At 38.9% G+C, this 11180-nt stretch overlaps 2 protein-coding genes across 3 annotated transcripts; both read right to left on the bottom strand.

Annotated features, from left to right (window-relative positions):
* Positions 1-388: 388 nt before the first annotated feature.
* Positions 389-6586, bottom strand: LOC138349084 (uncharacterized). 2 transcript variants are annotated; one of them, XM_069298939.1, is made up of 3 exons: positions 5658-6586; positions 4957-5026; positions 389-4240 (listed from the first exon to the last, which is right to left on the bottom strand). In XM_069298939.1, the coding sequence occupies exon 3, from the start codon at positions 3673-3675 to the stop codon at positions 403-405; it is 3273 nt and encodes a 1090-aa protein (XP_069155040.1). In that variant the 5' UTR covers positions 3676-4240; positions 4957-5026; positions 5658-6586; the 3' UTR covers positions 389-402. The 2 variants fall into 2 exon arrangements, with proteins under 2 accessions (XP_069155040.1, XP_069155041.1); XM_069298940.1 differs by lacking the exon at positions 5658-6586 and having other exon boundaries at positions 389-2408; positions 2493-5652.
* A 769-nt stretch (positions 6587-7355) lies between these two features.
* On the bottom strand, positions 7356-10549 carry TPK1b (protein kinase 1b). Its single transcript, NM_001247480.2, is given in 6 exon segments — positions 7356-8032; positions 8476-8599; positions 8700-8842; positions 8928-9063; positions 9452-9759; positions 10138-10549. Coding segments are annotated over 6 exon segments (1206 nt in total). The 5' UTR covers positions 10190-10549; the 3' UTR covers positions 7356-7589.
* Between the last annotated feature and the right edge of the window lie 631 nt (positions 10550-11180).

Raw genomic sequence — 11180 nt, 5'->3', positions numbered from 1 at the left:
GGGCACACAAATTCTGCCTCCGATCCGCAAGACACCATCAGAATCAAGGACAGCCTCCTTAGCTTCCCCTCTCAATACTCTGTCTCGAATGAGACATAATTTTTCGTCATCAAATTGGTGTGCACGAATTTGCTCGACTAAAGAAGACCGAGCCTCAATAAAAGCAATCATCCCCTCACTCTCTTCTGAAATCTGCAAGCGGACAAGACTGTTAGCTAATATCTGCACATCTCTAGCCAATGGTCTCTCCATAATACTAAGTGCTGCAAGACTCCCCATGCTAGGAGTCTTCCTACTCAGAGCATCGGCCATAACATTGGCCTTTCCTGGATGATACAGAATGGTCACATCATAGTCCTTCAACAACTCAAGCCATCTCCGTTGCCTCAAGTTCAAATCCCTCTAGCTAAAGATATATTGAAGACTCCGATGATCAGTGAAGATCTCACAATGCACCCCATACAAATAATGACGCCATAACTTAAGTACAAATACCACAGCCGCCAACTCCAAATCATGAGTAGGGTAGTTTTTCTCATGGGATTTCAATTGCCTAGAAGCATAAGCAATCACTTTCCCCTTCTGCATCAACACACCACCCAAACCAACTCCTGAAGCATCACAATACACAGTAAAGTCTACACCTTCCTCAGGTAGAGTCAACACAGGAGCAGAAGTCAACAAAGTCTTGAGTTTTTGAAAGCTCTCCTCACACTCATCAGACCACTGAAAACTCACATCCTGTCGAGTCAATCTAGTCAATGGAGCTGCAATAGTAGAGAAACTCTGAACAAATCGTCGATAATAGCCTGCCAATCCCACAAAACTCCTAATCTCAGTAGGTGAGGTAGGTCGCGTCCAGCCTCTAACTGCCTTAATTTTGGCTGGATCTACTCTAATACCCTCCTTGGACACCACGTGCCCCAAGAATGTCACAGAAGTAAGCCAGAACTCACACTTTGAGAACTTGGCATACAACTTCTCTTCTCTCAACCTCTGGAGTACAATCCTCAGGTGTCGGACATGGTCCTCCTCAGTCTTAGAGTAAACCAAGATGTCATCGATGAAAACAATCACAAAAGAATCAAGGTATGGTCGAAACACCCCATTCATCAACTCCATGAATGCTGCAGGGGCATTAGTCAATCCGAAGGACATCACTAGAAACTCATAATGCCCATACCGGGTCCGAAAAGCTGTCTTAGGGATATCTGATGCCCTAATTTTCAACTGATGATACCCAGACCTCAAATCAATCTTAGAGAACAATGATGCTCCCTGTAACTGATCAAATAAGTCATCAATACGCGGAAGAGGATACTTATTCTTAATTGTTACCTTGTTCAACTGTCTGTAATCAATACACATTCTCATAGTCCCATCCTTTTTCTTCACAAACAATACAGGGGCACCCCAAGGTGATACACTAGGGCGAATAAAACCCTTACTCAATAAATCTTGCAACTGATCCTTTAATTCTTTCAACTCTGCTGGGGCCATACGATATGGAGGTATAGAAATAGGCTTAGTGCCTGGCTCCAAATCAATAGCAAAATCAATGTCCCTATCGGGAGGAACACCTGGAAGATCAGAAGGAAATACATCGAGAAACTCCTGAACCACGGGAACAGAGTCCATGGAAGGTGGTTCAACACTAGTATCCCGAATAAAAGCTAAGTAAGACAAACACCCCCTCTCCACCAATCTCTGTGCACGGATAAAAGAGATAACCTTTCTAGGATAAGAACCACTAACACTCTTCCACTCAACCCTCGGAACACCAGGCATTGCTAAAGTCACAGTCTTAGCATTACAATCAAGGACAGCATGATAAGGAGAAAGCCAATCCATACCCAAGATAACATCAAAGTCCACCATCCCCAGAATGATTAAGTCTACCCAAGTGTCATACCCAGCCAAAGAAACAAGACAGGATCGATACACTCGATCCACCACTAGGGGCTTACCCACGGGTGTAGAAACACGAATAGGTACAGTCATGCTATCACATATCATATCAAATTTAGCAGCAAAATACGTAGACACATAAGAGAATGTAGAACCTGGATCAAACAACACAGACGCAGGTCGATGGCATACTGGGATGATACCTGTAATAACCGCATCTGAGGTCTCCGCCTCAGGTCTCCCGGGGAAAGCATAGCAGTGGCCTCCTCGTCCACCTCCATCCTGGGTGGTACCTCTACCCCCACTCTGCTGAGCTGCAACACCACTACTGGAAACTCTATCACCTCTACCTGACTGAACTCTGCCACGACCTCTACCCTGTGGTGCTGGTGGTCTAGTCTGGAATGAAGAATTTGGTCGAGGCCCACCACGACCCCTTTGAGAAGTACACTGCCGCATTAGATGATCGGGATCTCCACAAGTAAAACAAAATCTCTGACCTGGGAACTGTTGTGTGGACCCTGAAAACCCACTATAATTTCCTCGCCCTGTAGGTCGCTGTTGTGAACCGTACGAGCCCTGACCTGGGCCATAAGAACCCCTAGATGTCTGGCCACCCTCAAATGTCGGCATAGATGCATGAATAGGTCCCCGCTGCTGAAAAGAACCACTCACTCTCTGTGATCCCCTACCTCCAGATGAGGCACCCTGAAACTGGCCTGATATACGAGCTCTTTTAGGGTCCCCAAACTCTTCTCTCTCCATCAATTCCGCCTCTTTGGCGGCGCTCACAATGGACTGGAAAGAAGTCCCCTCCCTAGATGTCCGAAATACAGCTGACCTGATAGAGAAAGTCAATCCCCTCACGAATCTGCGGATCCTCTCTGTCTCATTTGGAATAATGGCCAACGCATGCCTAGACAACTGGCAAAAACGCGCCTCATACTCTGTAACCGATAAACCATCCTGTCTCAGACTCTCAAACCTCAAGCGACTCTCCTCTCTCACGCTCCATGGGATAAAACGATCTTGGAATGCGCTAGCAAACTGCTCCCAAGTCACTGGAGGAGATCCAACTGGCAAACATCCCGAATAAGTCCTCCACCAGTCTCTCGCTGGTCCACGAAGCTGGAGTGTAGCATATCTAACCCCATGTGACTCAGCTAATCCAACCACCTCTAGTAACTCTCGGCAGGTAGTTAGAAACTCATGAGCGTCCTCGCTCTTCCCACCCTGAAACTGAGGTGGGTCCATCTTTCGAAATCTCTCATACCTACGCTGCTCATCCTCTGTCAGAACAACCATCGATGCAACTTGACCCCCAATTGCTGGTGCAATATCATTATGAACCGCGGGATCTACTGGTAGTTGCCCCACCGCATCCTGAAAAACTGGGGCTTGTTGTTGCTCTTGGGTCTGAGCCCCCTCTCTAGTACGAGAGTCATGTGGTGTGGTAGTCGCACCACCACCCTGAGAAAAGCCCTCTAGCACACTTAACACCCTCAATAGTGTATCCTGAAGCAAAGGTGTGACTACGGGATCTGGAGGAACCTGGTCCTCTCTGTCATCAATCTGTGGTTCGGTAGAGACCTCTCTAGCACGACCTCTCACTGGTGCTGCTCCACGTCCACGACCTCTGGTTACTGTCGCACTACTAGCACGACCTCTAGCTCGAGATCTACCCCTACCTCTAGCTGGGGCCTCAATAACTGCCTCGGGAAGTGCCTCCCCTCTACCACCAGTAACATTAGTTCTAGTCCTCGTCATCTGTCAAAAGAGTATACAACAACTCAGTACTAACGAAGGTAACTATGCACGATGAGAAAGAATGAACAAAAGGAAGTTTCCTAGTAATCTTTATAGCCTCTCAAAGATGAGTACAGACGTCTCCGTACTGATCCTTGAGACTCTACGTAGACTCGGCTTGTATACACGTGAGACCTATGAACCTGGGGCTCTGATACCATTTTGTCACGACCCAAAAATAGGTGTGATGGCACTTGTCTTATCCCACCAAGACAAGTCAGCCTAAAACCCAATATCTAACAAAGTGCGGAAGTAAATGACAATCCAACAACAATTTCTAGTATGAAACCAAGTCATATAAATTCAATCCCCAAAACCAGGTTGTCACGTGCACAAGCCTCTAATGTAAACATTAGAATTGAAACAAAATAGAAGTCTAAAATGAAGTTGTCTTTCAAGTAAAAATAAAATCATAAACTGGAGTAGGAAAGTTCGCTGAGATGACAAACAGCTACCTCACAATCCTCCACAAGATGCCTCGAAAACGAAGAGAATAGAATGTATCACAAAGATCCAGGCTCGTAACCTACAAAAATTTGTAGAAGCAAGGGGTGAGTACCAAACCACGCGGTACCCAACAAGCAAACCTCTAAACACAAGTTAAGTGAACAAAATACGGGTACTCCTTACACCCTATCTAAATCTCCACGCTACAGCCTAACAGTTTACCAAACACACCACTCAATAACCACACTCTATCAGTTTACACATTCTCAATATCAACTCAATATTCAACAATCACAGACTTCACAGAGAAACAATCACAAGATCAGCAAAACACATGTTCAAGTTCATCAATAATAAGATGTGCAATGTCATGAGATGCAATGTCAAATATCGTGATGCATGTCTTTCCTAACGATACACACCCGCTGTCTCTCAGTTCGGGACCCATGGGGGACATATCTGTCCATGCATCTGTCGCGGCGCACGACACGACCCTCGATAAGTAGTAACCTTCGCGGCGCGCGATACGTCCCTCGAAATATAATATCCATCGCGGCGCGCGATACGACCCTCGAAAATAGTACACCATCCTCTTACCACAACAATGTCTCAGATACAATGCAAATGACATGCTCAAATGAAAAGGGAGGAGATAACCATTTGATAACCAAACACAATTTACAACAAGAAATACAACACCAACAAATAAACAACAAGTCTCCAAATCATTCTCAACATCACACAAGGAAATACACGAATTTCGTACGCTTAACAAGAGTTTAGAAATCCACTTGCCTTAGTCACTTGAATAATCACTACGGGACTTGAGCCTTCCCTTTAAGTTGAGCTTCCAAATCGATGCAATCTATTCAAATATGTATATTCACAATAAGGTTTGGAACTAACAACACCCACATTATTATGTGTTTAACCTTGACATAAAACTTCACCCAAATTTATAATCAAGTTTGTAATTCTTGATGTCAATTAACATGTGAACTCTCATGTTTTCCAAATTTAAGCTTACGGTTAAATTTCAATTTCTCCAAATATCATAACTTTAACGATATCTATATAATATAATATATCTAATATTTAATTACCTATCTCAATATATCACACTTGAATCTTAATATGATAATAATAAGAAAATTCTAAGAAACAGTGAAGCCTTAAGTTACAGAGAAAATCACGAGGACAAAAAAATATATTTTAAATCCTCAAATGGATACCCTATATTCCTATCTATTATTTTTCAATCATCTTGATGCAATTATATTCCCAACAATTATCACATGATTGGCATGACCCTCTTTCTAAATTTCAAAATTACTTCATACCAATATACCAACTTCCAAATATTATTTCTTTATTCCATATTCATTTTGCCATGTTTCACATTCCAAAGCACATATTAAAGTTAACATAAAAATTATAATTGTACATTAATTACAAGACATATTCAGCAGCCTCAATGCAAAGTTTAAAATTATTACCTGAATCAAGTGCACTTGTTCGACGGCGCTGCGAGTGTTTTTCAGACTTTCTCCTCTTCTTTGTTTTTCGTCACACGTTTAGGTTAGTTTTGTTCCACATATTTAATTAAATAAAGGCTAAATAGTATAGGGTCTTAAATAAATTATCATTTTAGCCCATAAACTATCGATTAATTAACTCAAGTTACACTAATATTTAAAATTTCCAAAAATGACCTTCCGGGTCATTACAAAAATATTTATATATTATTTATGAATAATATATATGACTAATATCTCCAAATCCTCAAATATAAAGAATTAAATAATCATTTAAGACAGACTCCGATCACTCAAAAAACATAAAAATAAATAGTTCTCCAAAATAAAAATAATTGAACGGTCAAAATGGGCTAACCTTCTTTGTTCATTTGTTAAAAGAAAAAAAGACAAAATTCTTTGTTCTTTTGTAAAAATAAATAAATATTGAAACTCTTTGTTTGATTCAATTAATAGAAGGTGTAACTATCTTATAAGTAAAGACTAAAGTAATGAATTTTGATGGACTTGGACTTATGATTATAATAGATGAACTAAAATTTACATGTTGGACTTGAGAAAATGATAAACTTTAAGACTTAAAATTTAACAAAATATTTATATATTATTCATGAATAATATATATGACAAATATCTCCAAATCCTCAATTATAAAGAATTAAATAATCATTTGAGACAGACTCCGATGACTCAAAAAACATAAAAATGAATAGTTCTCCAAAATAAAAATAATTGAACGGTTAAAACGGGCTAACCTTCTTTGTTCATTTGTTAAAAAGAAAAAAAGACGAAACTCCTTGTTCCTTTATAAAAATAAATAAATATTGAAACTCTTTGTTTCATCTTGAGCTTGTTGAATCTTGAAAAATACGTCAGTAACAACTATCGACAAAATATCCTTGATAACATTATCCTTATTTTTGTCTTAAGCTTCACCACTTTGTGTCATTCTCCAACAATTTGATATTCAAAAGATACCTAAGATATGGCCACTTTAGAATATAGCACTAATGATATTTTATTTTTTTTGGAGGACCCCTCAAATGGCCTATAATATTGGAAAGAAGAAATGGATTTGCATCTTTCTACAATCCTATTGTGACTACTTCTCTTTACATCACTCTTATGGATAACATTATTTTTTCCACTACCAACTTTTTTTGAATCTTCCCATCTTGCTATTATATACTTTACACTAAAGGATAAAAAGAAAAGCCCAATGTATCCCACAGATTCTAAAAAGGGGATGTAACATATAGAAAAGCTGAAATAGACATAACACAAGTACTTTTGACTTAAAAAGTTTTAACTTTTCATAGGGTGAAAAGGTTGCCAACATCAATTATGCAAATAGCACTTTGCACTCCCTCGTAATAATAACATACCTAGTATAATTTCACAAGTAAGGTTAAAGAAGGGTAGTTTGTAAGCAAAGTTACTCCCGCCTTGAAGATAAAAGAGGTAGTTTTCGATAGACCCTACAACTCAAGAAAAGGTATATGAAGGTAAAAAGGCCAAGATAAAAATACTAAAGATAAGATTATAAAGCATTCTAAAAAAATTATTACTACAAAATTAAGTACAAGAAACAAGAGATGATAACAAAAATCGAAGACCAAGAAACTACTAAGTATGAAAGGGTAGTATGCATTCCTTTAGTGTCAAAAAGTGAACATATAGTGAGCTGTGAGCAAAACTCAAAGTTACAAACACATTCAGGACCTACAGAAAGTATAGATTCAATACATTAGCCAAAAACAACTGTACAATCAGCCAGCTGATACTGCAAATGTGCAGAGGTTCTTCATCAGCCTCAACTACTTATCAAGCTTGATAAACACATATAAGACAAAAAAAACAAGAAATTAAGGCATCTTTCAATCATTTGTTTAATTATTTAGCGTAAAGGGGAGAAGCAGACGGTCTCGGATAAGCAACTGAAGGATTTCTATTAGCAACATCACCAGCACTTCGTCTACGTGGTCTAGGTCGGTTGCTAGCGTGGCTGCGAGTATTTCCTGAATCTTTAGATTGTTGATAAAGTTGCTCCAGTTCTTTAACAATGTCACTCATGCTTGGTCTAAACCGAGGATCTTTGGATAGGCACCGCAGGGCAAGGTTAGCTACTTTACTCGCCACCTCCATTGAATACTGGCCTTCAAGACGGGTATCCAGAACACGGAAGACCTTACGTTTGTTACCTAGGTAAGGTTTCGCCCACTCCACTAGATTGTGTTCTCCGGATGGTCTATTCTTGTCGATTGCCCTACGACCTGACAGCATTTCAAGGAGGACAACTCCAAAACTATACACATCACTCTTGCTAGTTAAATGACCTGTATCAAACAGATGGATCAAAGGGAGTTGAGTTATTAATAGATAATTCAAGGTACAAGTAAATTATGACAACGGTTGAACGCAACAGGGGAAGTCGGCAAGAGTACAAGTTTGTATCGGCTGATTAAAGACTCAACATGAAGATATCAAAGTCCATCCCAGAAAGAGCAGTAACTAATTGTTGCCCAGGGGATGGAGTGCAGTACAAATGCATCATAGGTGAATGACTAATGAGGTTCTTGACAATAAGAATGCGAGTTAAAAAGAAAAGAGAAAACTGCATGTTAGATGGATCTTGGATAAGAAAAAATGTTCCATCTTAGACGTAAAGATGTCCTGATCAGTACCTAATATTCTAAATTTGGATACTCTATGGATGTCGGGCCACGTTGGAACAAGAGAGAAAACTAACACATGAGTCAGGGGGGAAAAGAAACCATACCAGTAGCCATGTATTCTGGAGCGGCATATCCATAGGTCCCCATAACCCTTGTAGAGACATGGCTTTTATCGCCTGTTGGCCCATCCTTGGCTAATCCAAAGTCTGAGAGTTTGGCAGTGTAGTTCTATAACGATAAAAGAGAAACAGCACCAAGTAAGCACACGTTAGCTGGTTCGTAATAAGCAAGCAATTGCACAAAGATCTAATTCATAGGGGACACATACCGAATCAAGCAAAATATTCGAGGTTTTGAAGTCTCGATATATCACTTTAGTCTCAGCACTGTGGAGAAAAGCAAGCCCTTTTGCAGCTCCTAGAGCAACCTTCAAGCGTAGTTTCCAAGAAAGAGGCTGGAAATAAGAACCTCCTGTTACAGAACAACAAACACTATTACTCCAAAGGTGTCGATGATCATAGAGTTGAAATTAAGATGGTAGGGGCAAAGTACTCACTCCTAAACAAATGGTTTTCCAAGCTGCCCCGAGGCATGAACTCATAAACCAAAAGACGATGTTCGTCCTCCAAGCAGTAGCCAATCAGCTTTACAAGATGAGGATGAAAAAACTGCCCCAAATAGTTAACTTCTGCCTAAAAACATAGAAGCATAATACAAATCAGAACTCAGACAACCTTATGACACTCAAAATAACAAAGTATTAGCACTTAATAAAGCACTCAATAAGTAACAACGACAATTCTTGTAGAGGCAGAATCAAGATTTGAAGTTTATGGGTTCTGAACTTGCCTCAAATCTCATAATTCATCTTCTTTAGTAGGTTTCGCAATAAAACGTTTCATACATATTTAATGAATTTCCTAATACAAATACAGGGACTAAGCAAAAGCTACTGGCTTCGTCCAAACCAATAGCAAATGATCTAGTTCCGCTTACTCTGAGTTCATGGTATAATCAATGCACTTTAAGCTTAAACCGACTCGAACATCTCCATATCAAACATAAAAAAAAAAAACTCACCAGCCATTCCCTGTGACCTTGAAAACCTTCTTGATTAAGCCTTTTCACAGCAATGATCACACCTGTCCCAGGCTTGGTAGCTGCGAACGTGTTCTCATCGATCCACCCTTTAAAAACTGATCCAAATCCACCTTCTCCCAGCACACTATCGGGACGAAAGTTCCTAGTGGCTGTTCTGAGATCAGAAAAACTAAAGCTCTTCAAATTGGGAGACTGCAATATCTCTCCTTCACTTCTAGTAGTTGATGGAACCCTGGAGCTTGAATTACTATCACCACCATCTATGCTAACAGATCTTGAATTTAGCCCTGCAATAATTCTCTCAATTTATTAGATTACCATCAATTAACCCCATTAGAACACAACAAAACATCTTAAATCTTAGTAGCTCAATTAACTAACTTATAATCCCCTTTGCTACCCCTACCCCCAATTTTTTTTTATCAACAAGATATATTAATCAGGATAACTACTATTACCAAATAGAGACTACTAAAAAATTAGCAAGAACTCAAACTAGCCACTTTACATGAACAAAGGCATGATCATCCTAATATGAATGAAAATTAGAAAACAAACAAACAAAACCATTCTACAGAACCCCTCCTCCAAAAAGACTCAAATTTGCAAAAATTGTGCAAGTAAACAAGAAGAAAAAAAAGAGTTCATAGTCTTATATCAAATACCTGTATGAAATGGGCTTTCAGCTTTAATTCTAGCACTCAAACATATCCCCATTAGAACAACAACAAACAAAAAACAAAATCACCCCTTTTAGCTTCTCCTTCTTCTGTAGACCCCAGAACACACAAACTACTTGTATATTCAAAAAAAAAAAAACAGATCCAAGTAGCTCAAAGCTGAAATATGAAGAAAACAGAGAAAGGGTCTTTGTTATTTCTTCTGAAAGAAACACACAAAAAAAAATGAATGAGTCCTGTTTTTTCAAGAACAAAGAGAAGGTTTTTGAAGAAAAGAAAGCACCCCACCTCTTCTTTTTTCAAGAAAAGTCAGTAGTTTTGGTTTTGGAAAAGATAAGAAAGATGATGGCTGCTTAATAGGTGTTTTCTTTTGAAACAGAGATCAAAACAAAGAGCTAAATTTGACTTATCTAAAGCAGTGGTTATAGGAAAATGTTAAATGTAGGGTAGTGAAAGAGGAGAGGAAGGTTGGTAGAAGGAGATATTAATGGCAGACTGGTCCTACTACATATCTTTAAAGTCTACATTTTCTCTCTCTCTCTCTCTCTTTGGACTGCTGGTCTTTAATTCACACACACTACCAGGCTTTAAGGGTGTTTTGCTTTGAATTTGTGGCTAGGACTCATGGTGATGACTAACTATGGTGATTGTGAATATCGATTAAGAACAATAGTGTAAGTTGCAGTTAAAGGTTAATGATGATTAATAGTAATGATCAAGAGCGATAGGTGATGTTGATAAATAATAATTGTGATGAATGATAAATCGTTATTGATGATATATAAGTAGTTAATAATGATGATGAATGATGGTAATGCTTGAAAGACAATAACTATGGTGGATGAAGAGCAATGGTTAATGATGATGGTGATTGACGATATATAAGTAGTAATTAATAGTAATGACGGGTGATAATGATTTATTGCGATAATATTGGATGTACTACATTGAAAATGGTCGTCAATGGTAAGTAATTAGCAACAATAATTTAATTATCGATAAATATAATTTTTTTAATAACAATTAAC

Source organism: Solanum lycopersicum, chromosome 6, assembly GCF_036512215.1.
Source record: "Solanum lycopersicum chromosome 6, SLM_r2.1".
Classification (NCBI taxonomy): Eukaryota; Viridiplantae; Streptophyta; class Magnoliopsida; order Solanales; family Solanaceae; genus Solanum; species Solanum lycopersicum.
This window is presented reverse-complemented; position numbering and strand designations above follow the sequence as displayed.

Excerpts from the sequence above, each read along its gene's own strand:
- LOC138349084 (XM_069298939.1), bottom strand. The coding sequence starts at position 3,675 with ATGACGAGGACTAGAACTAATGTTACTGGTGGTAGAGGGGAGGCACTT.